The sequence below is a fragment of the Elephantulus edwardii genome, unplaced genomic scaffold, assembly GCF_000299155.1.
Source record: "Elephantulus edwardii isolate Elephantulus edwardi_28Jun2011 unplaced genomic scaffold, EleEdw1.0 scaffold00425, whole genome shotgun sequence".
Taxonomy (NCBI): Eukaryota; Metazoa; Chordata; class Mammalia; order Macroscelidea; family Macroscelididae; genus Elephantulus; species Elephantulus edwardii.
Window position 1 is genome coordinate 841,319 of NW_006400175.1, and position 16,448 is coordinate 857,766.

General features: G+C 37.0%; 1 protein-coding gene and 1 pseudogene across 1 annotated transcript; one reads left to right on the forward strand and one right to left on the reverse strand.

The window, feature by feature from the left end:
* The window catches only part of LOC102862962, a 49,612-nt pseudogene extending 43,741 nt beyond the window's left edge, over positions 1 to 5,871 (reverse strand).
* A 390-nt stretch (positions 5,872 to 6,261) lies between these two features.
* On the forward strand, positions 6,262 to 15,764 carry GKN1 (gastrokine 1). Its single transcript, XM_006902540.1, has 6 exons — positions 6,262 to 6,273; positions 8,834 to 8,887; positions 8,976 to 9,113; positions 11,038 to 11,148; positions 13,072 to 13,219; positions 15,670 to 15,764. Exons 1-6 carry the CDS (start codon positions 6,262 to 6,264, stop codon positions 15,762 to 15,764), a joined length of 558 nt encoding a protein of 185 aa, XP_006902602.1.
* Positions 15,765 to 16,448: the final 684 nt, after the last annotated feature.

Genomic DNA, 16,448 nt, shown 5'->3' on the forward strand with positions numbered 1-16,448 from the left:
GTTGTTTTAATTTGCATCTCTCTTAGAGGTAGTGATTTTGAACATTTCTTCATGTTCTTGTTGGCCATCTGAATGTCTTCTTGGTGAAGTGTCTGTTCGTATCCTGTGTCCATATTTCAATTGGATTATTTAGCTTTATCTTTTTGTGGTGCTCAAGTTTTTTATAAATTCTATCTATAAGTCCTTTATCTGACATGTCATTACCAAATACTTATTCTCAGTCTGTGGCTTCCCTTTTTACCCTGTTGGAGAAGTTTTTGGATGTGCATAGGGATTTGATTCTTAGAAGGTCTCATTCATCTGTTTTATCTTCTCTTGGCTGTAGATTTTTCAGGGTATGTAGAAGACTCTTTATGTTGTGGATTAGGACTTCCAGAGTTCTTCCAAGCTTTTCTTGAATGAAGTTTATAGTCCTTGGTTTTAGTCCTAGGTCCATGATCCACATAGAGTTGGATTTTGTATATGGAGTGAGGTGTGGATTTTGCTTGGCTCTTCTGCAGATAGTTTTCCAATTTTGCCAACACCATTTGTTTCCCCAATTAACTGATGTCATCTCCTTGTCAAAAATCAATTGACCATAGGTAGAAGGGCTGATTTCTGGATTTGTAATTCTATTCCATTGACCTATGTGTCTGCCATTGTACCAGTACCACATTGTCTTGACCACCATGACAGTGTATTAGGATTTAAAATCAGGGAGTGAGATGCCTCCTACCTTGTTTCTCTTTCTATGGAGTGCTTTGCTTATTCGATACCTCTTTCCATTACAAATGAAACTGGAGATTGCCTTTTCCATTTCGTCGAAGAATGGAATTGGTATTTTTATCAGGATTGCATCGAACATGTAAATTGCCTTTGGTAGTATTGTCATTTTCACAGTATTGAGTCTTCCTATCCATGAGCAAGGTACATTCTTCCATTTCTTCTGGTCTCTTTTTGTATCTTGTAGTAATGTTTTGTAATTTTTTGGAATAGATCCTTTGTGCTTCAGGTTAGATTTATTCCCAAGTATTTACACTTGTGATTAGCTATTATGATGGGTATTGTTTTTCTTAGCTCTAGTTCTTTATACTCTTTGTCACTGTAGAGAAATTCAATTCATTTTTGTATGTTGAATGTTTATCCCGCCACTTTCCTGAATTGATAAAACATGTCCAATAGTTTCTTGCTGAGTTTTTAGGGTTTTCTAAGTATACTATCATATCATCTGCATAGAGAGATAATTTTACTTCCTCTTTGCCAATTTGAATACCTTGCTTTCTTCTCTTATCTTTTTGCTATAGTTAAGACTTACAATACCATATTGAATAAGAGAGGTGATAGTGGGCATCCTTCCTAGTTCCTGTTCTTAAAGGGAATGCCTTTAACCTCTCTCAGTTGAGAACAATGGTGGCTCCCAGGTTTGCATAAATACTTTTAACTATGTTGAATGAATTCCCCTCTAATCCTATTTTGTTGAATGTTTTAATCGGGAAAGGGTGTTGGATTTTGTCAAAGACCTTTTTCTGCATCAACGTGATTGATAAAATCATGTGGTTCTTGGTCTTTGCTTTGTTAATGTGATGCATTACTTTAATTGTTTTCCTTATGTTGAACCATCCTCGCATACCTGTTACGAATCCTACTTGGTCATGATGAATTATTTCTTTTATGTATTGTTGAATTCTATTGGCCAGTATTTTATTCAGAATCTTTGCATCTATGTTCATAAGAGATATTGGCCTATAATTTTCTATTTTGGTGGTGTCCTTTCCTGGTTTTGGTATCAAAGATATGTTTGCTTCATAGGATGAGTCTGGGAGAATTCCATCTTTTTCTATTTTCTGAAATAGTTTATGTAGATTAATGACAGTTCTTCTCTGAATGTTTGATAAAATTCACTTGTTAAACCATCTGGTACAGGGCTTTTTTTGGTTGAAAGTTGTTGTATTATCTTTCAATTTCTTCTTTTGTAATGGGTCTGTTCAGATATTTAATTTTGGTTTGTGTCTGTTTAGGTAGGTTTAACATTTCTAAGTATTTGTCCATCTCCTCTAGGCTTTGATATATGTTTGAGTATAGCCTTTCATATTACTTTGTTACCTTTTTTTTGGGGGGGGGTTGGGTCTGTTGTGATGTTGCCTGATTCATGTCCTATTTGGATTATTTGTGTCTTCTTTCCTTTTGTGAGTTTTGCTAATGGTTTGTTGATTTTATTGACCTTTTCAAAGAAACAACTCCTGGTTTTGTTGATAGTTTTAATTCTTTTCTGTTTTCTCATTTATTTCTGCTCTACTTTTTATGATTTCAGTTTTATTAGAGGATGTCGTGTTTTCTTGGTTTTGTTTTTCAATTTGCTGGAGATGTTGGGTTAGAGAGTCAATGGTCAATTTTTCCTGCATTTGATGTTTTGCTTATTACTAGAAATTGTCTTCTATTTACTGCTTTGGCTGTTTCCAGAGTTTTTAGTAGGTGGTGTTTTCATTATCATTTTTTTCAAGGAACTTTTTAATTTCATTTTTTTTATTTCTTCTAGTAACCAGTCATGTTCAAGCAAGGTGTTGTTCAGCTTCCAAATGTATGGGGTTTTTTCCCCTCCTTTATCTTCTTGTTATTGCTTTCTAATTTTATAGCATTACAAAAATGCATCTGAAAAAGATGCGCTGAATTATTTCTACGTTTTTTAATTTAATGATGTTTGCCTTGTGCCCTAGAATGTGATCTATTCTGGAGAACGTTCCATGCATATTGGAGAAGAAAGTATACTGTGCTTTTTTTGAGTGCATTAGTCTATAAATATCAATGAAGTCAAGTTGGTTTATTGTGTGATTTAATTCTTCAGTATCTTTGATGAGTTTCTTTCTGGTAGTTCTATCTTTTCTTGAGAGGGGTGTATTGAAGTCTCCAAGTACTATAGTAGTGTTGTCTATTTCCTTTTTCAGTTTTGTTAATGTTTGTTTTATGTATTTTTTTAGGTCTTTCATTTGGTGCATAGATATTTATTTTTGTTATGTCCTCTTGTTCTATAGACCCTTTCAGTATTACATACTGACCTTCCTTCCTCATCCTTTGCGTTGGTTTTTACATTGACATTTGTTTTATCAAAGATTAATATCGTTACTCCTGCTTTTTTCTGGTTGCCATTTCCTTCTTATATTTTCCCCCACCCTTTTATTTTTAGTCTTTCTCTATCTTTATTTTTCAGGTGTGTCTCTTGCAGACAACATTTTGGTTTTCTATCCAATTTGCTGCTCTTTTTCCCTTTAGTGGTGCATTTAAACCATTCTCATTCATTGTAATTATTGAGAGACAAGATTTTATTGCTATCATTGTGTTGAGTTCTTTTCGGTGTTGTTGCTAGGTATACTTTAGTCTACGCTGCTTTCTGTGGTACCTCTGTAAGAAGGATATCTCTGAGTCTTTCCTGTAATGCTGGTCTTATTTTATAAACTCTCTTAGGTTCTGTTTTTCTGGGAATATCTTGATTTCTCCTTCATATTTGATGGATAATTTTGCTGAGTTCAGTATTCTTGGTTGACAGCTATATTCTCTGAGTGTTTGATATATGTCATTCTACTGACTTTTGCTTGTATGGTTTCTTCTGAGAAATCTGCACTTAACCTTATCTGCTTTCCCTTATAGGTTACTCTGTTTCTCCCTTGCTGCTTTCAGGATTCTCTCCTTATCTTTGGTTCTGGCAAATTTAACTATATTATGTCTTGGTGCTTTTCTTTCAGAGTCTATTCTATATGGTGTTCACTCAGCTTCTTGAGCATATATTCTCTCATTCTTCATTATGCCTGGGAAGTTTTCCTATAGTAATTCTTCTACAACTCTTTCCGGTGCCTTTACTTGGTTCTTCTTGTTCTGGGATTCCAATGATGCACATGTTATTTCTCTTGATGGTGTTCCACATTATTCTTAGGTTTTCTTTTTCCTTCTTTCTTGAGTCTGCCTTTTGCTCTAGCAGATCAGTGGTGACAATTCTGTCTTCAATTTCACTGGTTCTGTGTTCCATCTCTTCAACTCTGCTCATGTGTCCCTCCATCATTTTGACAGCATCTGAAACATTGGATCTCATATTTTCGATAGTGGTTTCTTCTCTTTCCAGTCCCGCTAATGCCTTGTTTGCTTTTTCTACATTGTTCTGGATTATTTTTTTTTTCGCTCCTTCTTGTTTTTGCTTGTAGTATCCTGTAATTCCTCAAGTTTGTCTTTCATCCATTGAAAATATTCAGTCATTTTTCTTTTAAATTCTGTGTCAGAAAGTTCCATCAGACCATCTGGCTTCAGGAAATCCATTGATACATTGATACTTCGGGAGTGACATCTTGCTTTGCGCTTGTGCACTGTGTGTGATAGCTTGCTTTCTTCGAGACATTGATATGTTCTAGATCTGAAGACAATGCTCTAGAGATCAGTTGGGCAGCTATCCCACTTGTGTTTTTCTCTGAACTTCTAACTCCAGGGAAATGTCAGTTCAGAGCCTGTGAGAGCATCCTCTTGTAGGTAAGTTAGGTCAAGGTGCTCCAGATTAAAGGCAAGTTGATTGACCAGAAATGTAGCCACAGGTGTGGAGCCAAATGGGGTGGAGTGATCACAAGGACATGTCAACCACTCGGGGGACCTCACTCGGACCTCAGCTGTCTGGGTGTGCTCATGATTGTGGTCCCTATTCAAATTCCAGCTGTCCGTCTCCCACCCAGTGGTTTTCACTCAGTGGTCCTTTCCCAGTGGCTCTTATGCAGGCGACCTCTTGCAGTGGCCCCTGCCCAAATAGGGTCCTGGATCCATCGGGACCCAAGAAATCAAAGTCAAATTCCCACTGACCCACTGGCCTCTGGCTGGTCTGCAGTGTACACAAAAGTTCAGACAAATTACCACTGGCCCACTCGTTCCTGGGCAGTCAGGTTGGCCCAAGAGAGCTCAGCCAAATTCCCACCCAGTGGGCTCACCCTTGGGGGCTATCCCAGGCAATTGGTGGTACCCAAGAAAACCCAGTCAGGATCCTACCAGCCTCTCTCCTGCCAGCAGCTGGGTTGGTGCCTTTGGGCATTGGCTGGATCTGCAATGTGGCTCTGTGTTCGTGTAGCTTCGAAACTAATTGCTCCAATGTTCTGATTCAAAATCCTACTGTCCACGGCTGTTGGTCAGTCTCTGTATGGTGTGAATTACTCTCTAGTGTCCCTGGGGTGCTGCAAGGGTGGGTGTGGGGTGCCACTGCAGACCCAGCATGGGACTGAGACGCTGTGGGAGCTGAGGGGCTGGGGCACTACCGGGGGCACGGGGTTGGCTGTCTGTTCCCAGATGTTAAGCTGCCAAGATACCCCTCCTCAGCACAGCAGATTGCATGCATCGCTAAAAGATTTATATTTTAAAAATCTATTTTATTTGAGTGAAAGTTTATAAATCACATTGATTTTTTTTTCATAGGTACTTATTTCCTTCCACTGACTGATGTAACTAAATGTTTACAGTGTCTAATTCCCTTCACCCATTTATTAATTTTTCCTCTTTTCTTGTCCTCTTCATCCCCATTTAATCCATAGTTGTGTCCTATTCCAGTTTGTTAATTGAAATATATATAATGTCTTATTACCTATTTGTTTAAGATTGAACTTCCCTTCACATATTTCTTATACTTCTAGTAAGAAAAATTTCACAATATATTCAAAGAGTCCAGCCATTGAAAACCCTATGAAACACATTTCTACTCTGACATACATGGGCACATAAGGTCACCATCAGTGGGAAGTCGTTTCACATCAGTTGTTTGAAAGAGGAGGAGTGGTTTGTTTATTTTAGGTAACAGAGCTAAGTAAGCAAACCTGTTACAATGTGCTCAGGAAAAGGTAGCCACATCTGGTTATCTGTAAGGTCCAGCATGCACATGATGCTTCATCTAGTTTTTGTTTGATTTTAGGGATTATTTTTATCCAAATCTATGTAATATCAAGGTACAAAATACCAACACCCACAACTCCAACTGCACCAGAAGTTATCATTAATCGTATCACGATACGTTCAACAGATGATGAGTAAAAGTGACACCATGTCAAAGTTCCTTGCTAACCTGTGTGATATTGAAAAAACAAACAAACAAAAAAACCACACTTCCTGATGGCACTGTCTCATACAAGGTACAGGAAAGAAAGATAAGTCTGTGACCCCACCTCGTCACATGAAGCTTGAGTAAAGCAAGTCAGCTATATATACCAAAATTTGCCCATCCTGAATCCATGCATGCCTTTTTCTCTGCTCTATAGCTTGGTTGGAGACAAGATGAAGTTCACAGTGAGTAGACTATTTATTTTTTTATCTTATTACTATATAGTTTAACACTGTTATTCTGAGATAGAAGTCCTTCTTCTTATAGCAATATCCCTATAATGCTGTAATGCAAAGATTGTAACAGTCTCTCCATTTTGTTTTCATGGAATCATAGCAGTTATCTCCTAGAGAGGATAAGAACTATATTAGGATAAACACTGTCTGAGCATCTTGGGCTATGCTGTCATTAATTCAGTTACCACCAGACCGCAGGACTGGTGAAGACATAGAAGAGAAGACATAGAGAGAAGAGGAGTCCTAAAGCTAGAAAGTCTTGATTTTCCTCAGCTTTCTTAGCTTCTACTTTACCAAAACTACTGAGAATGTTCAGTCAAGAGGAAAAGCTTATTATCAAAACAAGTGAGTGAGAGAAACACTATTGCATTCTCTGTTGGGAAATCTTCAACTGAGAAAGGGTTGCCTTCAAACCAATACATATATACATATACTTGTTCATGGAAGTACTAAAGCATGAAGCTAGTGCGCTTATCACCTGGGATATTACTCTCTAGTGTTAACAGGTAGACCATAAAATTCTGCCTATGTAATTTATAGTTTCATGTGTCTTTTGCAACAGAATATAAGAGGCTATAAGTAGATAAGATTATTTCATATTTCAATATACTGAGCACTAGAATATATAACAGAAACTTTTGCCTTAGAATGGAGCTGCAAGTGTAAATAAATTATCTACAAATTAGCTGCCCTATTGGTTCTTAGATGGCACAAATAATTTATGCTCAACTATTTCCCCAAAATGATTGGAACCACCTAGCAGAATCACCAAAGAAACATCTGACAATCTAATAGTGGTCAGCATTACAGCCAAGGACACCCTATGGAGCAGTTCTACCCTGAGACATACGGGGTCACCATGAGTTGGAATATACTCAGAAATATTAGATTTTGTTGTTAGAGCTTAATAGTGGCATCAAAAAAACAAACAACCAACTAGCTCTGTAGACTTGGTTCAAGAGATCTAGTTTCTCTCCTTATTCTTCCTCAAACTAAAGGTTATGGCCTTGTCAGGGTACTTTAACCTTTGAAGCTAAGTTTTCTCATCTTTAAAAAACATTGCATTTTCTTAGATTTCAAAGACTTCTTCCACCTAAGACTTTTTAACCCACACTTATCAATTAGTTTCCAATTTAGAGTATCTCTCCAATGCCAGTGGACACATCAAACTATTTTTCCTTAAGTATGAAACACTAATATGTACTTATAACGGGCATCTGGAATTCTTTTTCTGTTCTGAAACCCAGTATGATGTGTTGAGGAACAAATGAGTAAAGTAAGTTTTGCTGGACATCATTACTAACTTTACTTTACCTACAGGAGCACTGGTGGCTTAGTGGTAGGGAGTTGCATTGCCAAGGTAACAGCACATGGTTCAAATTCACAGGCTGCTCTGCTCTGTGAGAGAAAGTACTGTTTATTGTCTCTGAAAACCCACTAGAGGGCCAACTATGAGTTGTTGGTACATAATTAGAACTAAAATGATGTCTATTAGCCAGATCTCCCATCAGTGTCCAATCTGCTGACTAATATTCCACTTTTTAAAAAGTGTATTTTATTTCTGTCACTAAGAGGTTGATGAGAGGGCTAAACCAGGTTGTTCCTTGGAGGCAAGGATCCTGAGGCTTCATCTGAGATACTTTGAACATGTTGCAAGGAGGGACTGTTCCTTGGAGAGGGATATCATGCTTGGGAGGGTGGAGGGATAGCACAGGAGGGGAAGGCCCTCTATGAGGGATTGGTTCAGTGACTGCGGTAATCAGGATGGGTGTATTGGAGACAGTGCTATTGGCATAGGACAGAGCAGAGTTTAGGGCTGTTGTACATGAGTTGCTATGAGTCGCATGCGACTCTATAGCACATAACAACAACAACAACAAGAGGTTGACAAAGAGAGGAACACATTCTAGATCAAATAGAAAAAGAAATAATTTTAAGATGTGATTTTTGAAATTCATAAACTTTTTTTGGTGTTGTGTGCACTATTCAGTATTCAGTTTCAAATTTACTTTTCACAAGAATTATACTCTTGTGTTATTAAGAAATAAATTTAAAAATTCTAAAACTACTCCTCAGTTATCTTTGAGTAGTTTCTAACTCAGTAATCCCAATGTCTGATTAACACTGTGTAGGATATGATATTTTTTTGTAAGTGGACCATGAGATATTCTTCAAAAGAACTTCTGGGTGGATATGAACATCCAACCATTAAGTTAGTGGCTAAACTCATTGACCATTCGCACTATTTAAAAACTTCAAAGCTATGTCACATATTAGCATAATTATTTATAATTAATGCTTAAAATTTACAATTTCACATCATCAATAACTTTCTCTGGTTAAAAAAAAACACAGAGAAAAAACAAAGTAATATAAAGAAGGAAAGATCAAAGAAAAACCATGCAGCAGAGGGATGATATTAGTAAACATTTTCCTTACATGTGAACAGAAGAAAAGGAAAGGAGTTGAGTTTATTATGTAAACTAAGCCAATCATGTTTGTATTGCAGATTTTTTTTGCTGGACTTCTAGGAGTCTTCATAGCTCCTGCCCTTGCTGATTATGTAAGTCTCACATTTTAGCACTTATTATCAAAATACATTTGGAAAGAAATGTAATATTAAGTCTTTCTCAATTTTTTGTAAACCACAGAATATCAATGTCAATGATGATGACAACACTGGAGGCAGTGGACAGCAGTCAGTGAGCATCAACAACCAACACAACCTGGTCAATGTCGACAACAACAATGGTTGGGACTCCTGGAACACTCTCTGGGACTACAAAACCGTAAGTAGACAAAATGAGATATCATAAATAAACAAACTTGTTAGCCAAGTAAAGCATAAGATCAATTCTAACTATATATTATACGCCTTCAAGTTGGAACAGACTCATAACTTGTTGTCCAGCAGGTTTTCAGAGGCAGGGAATCACATGTAAAAGTATTGTTCATCTTTTGAAACATGGATTAGATGGTTGGCAACACAACTTTTCACCACTAGACACAACCAGACCTCCTTAACACGTTGTTGTTGATTACCAACTCCATGAACAAAAGTTCTGAGGCCTTTCTATAACTATCGTTTCTCTGAGTTCATAGAGTTTGCCGAGGCATGTGGTTTAGGAAGTGGATGCCACTCCTGCTTCCCAACCTATCTTAAAACTGGGAGCTCCATCAAACACTGTCCACCATGGGCAGCCATTATGGCTTTTGAGACCCCAGTAAAAGGTTCATCAGCACAGCAAATCCAGATTACCTCAGCACAAGAAATTGACAGAAGGGTGCTGTACAAATTAAAAGAATGTTCCTCCAAAACATAGTATCAAATGATTTATTTTTATTAAACCACTATGTGATCAACCCTAACACATTAGCACATATTTTTAAGAAACAAAACAACAACGAAAGTCCACCAAAAACTCATTGCTGTGAAGGCAGAACTGACCTATAACTGGTCCTTCAACAGGTTTTCATAGGCTGTTAATCACATGGGAGGAGATTGACCATATTTCTCTTGCAGAGAAGCTGGTGGATTTAACCACTTGTCTTTGTGTTGGAATGAAAGTACAACTCTTTAGCTGTTTGGATACCAGAGCTCCCTCATTAGGAAGAAAAAAGGACCTATTTTCTCACTTAATACAGTCTTTATAATAACCACTGTTAATTACTTTTACCACATTCAGCTAAACTTGGAATTAGTAAACTCTTAATAGGATCCATTGTGTTCAAGAAATTGTGGAGATACAAAACAACTATAAAAAATGTCAAATCTTTTGCCCTGTCTCAATAGTGAAAGTGCTACACAGTGTTATAGACAAAGTATAGTTCAAGACAGAAAAGGATACTTAACCTGTAACTCACAGTGTCTAATGGCAATATTAATTGATGAAGGAAGTAATAATAATAATAAACAAAAAGAGCACATGACATTAGTTAGAAAATTCATCTCTTAGCAAATAATATTTTTTAAACATTAGCTTTTTATTGTTTCACTTTTATCATCATATGATCAAATAATACCAAATCCCATCTTACATTTCGGATAGAGATTTTTGAGGATCAAAAAAATTGCAATAATAGTGTCTTTTAAAATTAATTTCAGCAAAACAAACAGGATGATAGACACAAAGTATCTGCGTGATAAGGCAACAAAATAGAGAATAGTTCTTTTCCTTTAAACTTTTTGATGTTCAAAATACTGCATAAAACCATTATTGTAAAAATAGAAGGATAACTAGTAAGATGTGTGTAAAAGGGGGAAGGAGAAAGGCAGGGGAGCTAGGGTGGGAAGAAGGGAATAACATGGGGTCGCAGAGTTGGTGAGCAGAGGGAGGCGTGAAGGAATTAAGAAAGACCCAGTGGGGACCTGAAAAGATGGGGTGATAATGGGTATATGTCAATGGTGAATAATTTTGTAAAATACAACGTGTGGAAATGATTGTATGAAATATAATGTGAGTGGAGAAATGTGTGAAATACAACGTACATTGTGAAGCACAATGTATGCAAATTTTGTATGCAAACCAATATAAAATTTTAAAAAATTGTTCTTACTATTCATTCCGACATGATAGATCTGATTACAAAACACAGTCACGTATAGTGAACACATTTTTGAAATTCCATTTCCTTCTGATACTGGAACTGATTTCTGATGAAAATAGCTCCATGGAAAACACATCTCATTCTCACTTCTCCATCATCTTTTAGGGCTTTGCTGCAACCAGACTTTTTGCCAAGAAGATATGTATTGTGCATAAAATGAACCAGGAATTTGTGCCACCCATTCATGTCCTTGATGCCATGGTTAAGGAGAAGAAGGTAAAAAAAAACCACAAATGTTTTATATAAATATATAAAATATGTTTTATATATATAAATAGATATATGAATTCTTATGAAAGAAAAAATAATAATAAACAATAAGATTGTTTCAGTGACTCCTTCTTGGCCTTAGTATCCTTCAGTGTGTAACACAGGAAAGGAATAGTGAAAGGGCAATGAGAAACAATTTCCTGAGAGTAGTGGCTTCCATCACACTCAAATGCTGTTGCTAACATTTGCTTCAACAATAGCTGAGCAAGACACTAGATAACTTTGACCATTAGAGAAGTACACCTCTTGTCATGTCATTTTAAAATAATATTTGGATTAAGGTCACAAGATTTAGCAAATAAAAAAGCAGGATTCAAGTTACATGTCAATTTCAGGTAAACAGTAGATAATTGCTTAGTAAAAGTAGGTGCTATGCAATATTTGGGATATACTTATAGTTTAAAAATTATTCACTACGTTTTTACTTCAAATATAACTGGGTATTCTATGCTTTATATGACAACTGCTAATGGGAATTTTTTTTATAAAGTGTTGTCAAGTTGACCATAACTAATAGTCACCCTATGAATAATAATAGATCTGTACCCTGCCCTATCCTGTGCCATCCTTATCAGCTCTGACATGCTTGATGCCATTGTTATAGTCACTGTGTTGATCCAACACATTGAGAGTCTTTCTCTCTTTCACTGACTTTCATAAGCATGATGTCCTTTTCAAAGGACTGGCATCTCCCAACAATATGCTCAGAATATATAAGATGAATCTTCACCATCCTTACCTTTTCTTTTTTGTTTTATTAATTTCAATGAACATTTACAGATATTTTGGATTTTCATTCATTAATTGTTGCAATTTTCTCCCCGATCACCCCACCCCACCCCCAGTTCGCTCTTCTCTTTGAAAAGTAAAAGAAAAATTTCTTCATTGATATGCAATCCCCCCGCATCCCACCCCCACCCCCAGCCCGAGTATACTCCACTCTTCAACCTTCATTCTGGACTCCTATGATAATCATAATGCCCTAAAATATATTGCTTTTAAACTGTTCTCTCCCTCATCAGTTTCAATGCAGTATACATAATTCATCCAGTTTTTCTCATTCTTACCCTAACCCTGATGTCAGTCCCATTCTACAGCAGTGACACTTTGCAGTGTTTGTCCTTTTGTGACTGAGATATTTCACTCAGCATAACGTCCTCCAGGGTCACCCATTTTGAATAATATTGCATGAGTTCCTTGTTTTTCAATGCAGTGTAGTATTCCATTGTGTGAATATACCACAGCTTCTCCATTCATTTTTTGATGGGCATCCTTACCTTTTAGGAGCACTCTAGTGGACTTTCTCCAAAACACATTATTTGTCCATGATGCGGGGTGGGGTATGAATCCACAATACTTGAAAACGTTTGACAGATTCATATTATTATAACTGATAAATGTTTTTGTTGTTGATTGCCTTCAAGGCGAGCATGACTCATAGCCATTCTATGAACAAAAGGCCTGATGCCCATCTACAACTATCAACATTTATCAAAGTTCGTAGAGTTTCTAGAGGTATGTTGTTTAGGAAGTGGATGCCACTCCTGCTTAAGTACCTTTAATTGAAATGTTAGCAAAAGCAAATAAACAGCATGTAAGAAGCTCTTTTTTTCCATTACTCAATTCAGGAAAGATCAATTGAGATACAGGCTTCAAGTTAAATATCTCAGAAGTCGGTTTTCAAAAGATGCTGATGTTTCCAGCACACTAGGACATTTAGCAATTCTGATATACACAATCCTGGAGTTGCCTGTTCATCTTGATTATGAAAATTTTCACTGTTGCATTATACCTAACCCTGAGGTTGATGAATACTGGGTTTGACATTAATTATCTATCTTCCTTTCCACCTGTCCTCTCTATGTTCAGCTTCAAGATAAAGGAGCAAGAGGACCACCTCCTAAGAGCCTGATGTACTCAATCAACTCTGAGCAAGTCAATGATCTTAACAAGTTTGGGAAATCTATTGCTACCATGTGCAAAAATGTCCCAACATACACAGCTGAGGAGACTCAAGGTCAGTAGGGTACCTACTGTGCACTCCACATTTGTACCCTTGTAATTGTCAGATTATTTTTGGGTTTGTTCAAGATTATTCTTGGGCACCTATCACAAAAGGATGGTTATAAAGGCTAATATTTCTATAAATCTTGATCTCTACAAAATCAATATTCTGTGTGCTTTAGTGTGTTAACTCATATGGTCCTCATGAAAATCTTAGGCATAAATTGTATTGTTGGTCCCATTTTTCAGATAAGAAAATTGAGGCAAACAGATATTAAGAAAATTTCCCAGGTCACATAGTTTTTTCCTGGGTTAATTCCTAACAGTGTAGCTCTAGAATCTGTCCTCTTAAACTTTATAGAACATTGTCTTTCATTTAAAGACAATGCATAAATTGAAAAATAAAAGGATACAATCAACAAAATATAGTTGACTTGAATAACTCAAATAATCACTTAATTTCTGGAAAACCTTCTGTGCAATAAATTCCAGTTCATGACAGCTTTGAACAGGTTTCCAAGGCTATAAATCTTAATGGGAGGAGACTTCTTTACATTCCTTCTGTGGAATGACCAGGGGTTAGAAGTGCTGACATTTTTCTGAAAAGCTGCCGAAAAGCAGAAAGTCAAAGAAGCTTCACTTCCATCTCGTACTCCCACCACTCAGAATCCCACGAACTCTCAGCGTTTTTCCAAAAGAGTCAGACCAAGGGAATTGAGCCCTTTTTTAAGCAGAAAAGTCTGGAAGCCCTAAAGAAGCAAGCACTTCCTAATCCTTCAGTTTCCTGTCTGACACCAAATCCAGATTATGAAGATGTATTGAAACCAGAATCCTCTGAAGCAGTTTGTGCAGAGATGGATTTGGCCCAGAGCAGCCCAAGCAGGCTTGCTCCTTTCACTTCCAAGTCTGCGGTGGACGTGGCTCCAAAGGCAGCTACTACTCCGAGTTTGTTGGATGCCGAAGACCAAGTTTCCTGTGACAAGTGTAGCTCCCTGGTGCCAGTATGGGAAATGCCAGAACATATGGACTATCATTTTGCATTGGAGTTACAGAAATCCTTTTCACACCCTCAGTCCCCAAGCCCCCAGGTGGTTCCTGTGGTTTCTCCTCAAGGCAAAAGAAATCCCAAGAGTCCTTTGGCCTCCAGTAATAAAAGGCCTCGGCCTGCAGGCATGCTGACATTAGAATCATTTTTTAAACCTTTAACACACTAGTACTGACCTCTAGGCTTGCTGCAGCAAGTTAATATTTTATCTATAACCTGGGAGATGGAAATCTCTTAAGGAAATCTATTAACTTTATGAAATTTTTAATAAGAAAATAATTAGGTGCAAAGTTGAGGTTCCCATCTCATTTTCAGCATGGATTCTAACCCCATGTCTGATAAAGATATAAAAATCCATCTTCAGAATTTAGGGAGCCAGTGTCACACAGTAAAAACAGTGTGTCAAGGGACCATGCAGTCCAAGTGACTTGGTTCTGCTTAGCATCTGCCTCTGTGCATATATGGCCTTGAGCAAGTTCCTTTCCTTGTCTGTAAATATACTGAGAATACTATATAGATTATTGAAGGTTACAAATAAAATCCTTAAAGTGAATAGCTTAAAAAAAAAAAAAAGAAGTGCTGACATTTTTGTTAACAGTATAGCACATAATGCTCCACATGATGAGGGATCCTATTCAAAAACTGTTGTTATGGTTGTTGTTGTTAGGTGCTTTTAAGTTGAGTACAGCTCATAGTGACCCTATGAAAAACCAATCTGAATCCTGACTATCCTGTGCCGTCCTCCCAATCTCTGACACACTTGAGCCCATTGCTGCAGTCACTGTGTCAATCCACCTGATTGAGGGTTTTCCTATCCTTTACCATCTCTCTTCCTCTCCACCTTTCCAAGCTTTTTTGTCCTCCTAGAAACATGTCGGAAGTATGTGAGATGAAGCTTTACCATCCTTGCTTCCAAAGAGCACTCTTGCTGCACCTTCCCCAAGAGCTATCTGTTTGTTCTTTTGGCAGTCCATGGGATATTCATACTTTTCTCTAACACCACAATTCAGAGATATATATTCTTCTGTTATCTTTATTCAGTGTCTAATTTTAACACACATACATATACTTCTGCTACTACTACTGCTCTACTGCTACTCATTGTCATTGGCTCCATCCCTATGCAAAGTGGATCCTGTCTGGGGTTTCCAAGACTAAGATCACACAGGAAAAGATTGTTCATCTTTCTTCCTCAGAACTACTAAAGGATTCATATGACCACAGAGGCATTGGTCTTTTAATTAGCTGCACAACTATCTACATATTATGCTATCAGATGTGTGTGTGTGTGTGTGTGTGTGTGTGTGTGTGTAGAGAGTGAGAGAGATAACAGTGAGAGACTAAGAGAGATAAAAGGGAGTTAAAAACAGAATATTTGCAAAAGCATTAATGTTGGCTTCTTCTTTTCTCTTAATCAGGGGCAAGCCTGTTCTTTTCTTCAGGAAAGTGCTTCAATGCTAACGTACTCTGGGTTCTAAACATTTCTTTCTGTGGAGGAACAGAAGAGTACTAAAACAAGCAAAGTCATTATTAAGGTAGTCTTAATATACACTGTACAGAAGCATATGAATTCTAATGATTCTCATCTCATTCTGAAAAGTTTTCTGCTGATTATGTATGCTTTCTTCAAGTTCCAATAAACTTATTTCACACTGAATTCAGTTTCTATGAGAATTCTTTATGATTTCTATTTTAAAAGCACAAGACAGAAAGCTAAAATGTTCTGGTGTGGCAACTTGTTGAAATGCCGAGATTCAACTCTTACTTTATATTTGAGATATTTCCATGGCAAAGAAACTCGTCAAGTACTACAATTACTATAAATCACAGTGCTGGGAGAGACCCAAGGCTGCTCTGAAGACTGCTCAATATCGTGGATGTACAGTACAATCACACTTCACAGAGCAATAACATAAGCTCTGTCAAATTAATCGAAGTCAAACAAAAGAGTTTATTGCAAAGATACAGTGTTAATTAATTTTAATTTTGTACATACAATGATTTGTTCATAACAAAATATTTTTTGGATGATTACTAAAGATGAAAATGGAGGAAGAGCAGAGGAGAAGAGAGAGAGAAAATTAGTAAAAAGTAAGTTGAGTGAATGAAAAGACAACATAAAAGATGGGAACAAGACAGTATGCTGACTGAAATATTTCAGTTACAAAGGAACAAATACTGCATAAGCCCATTATTG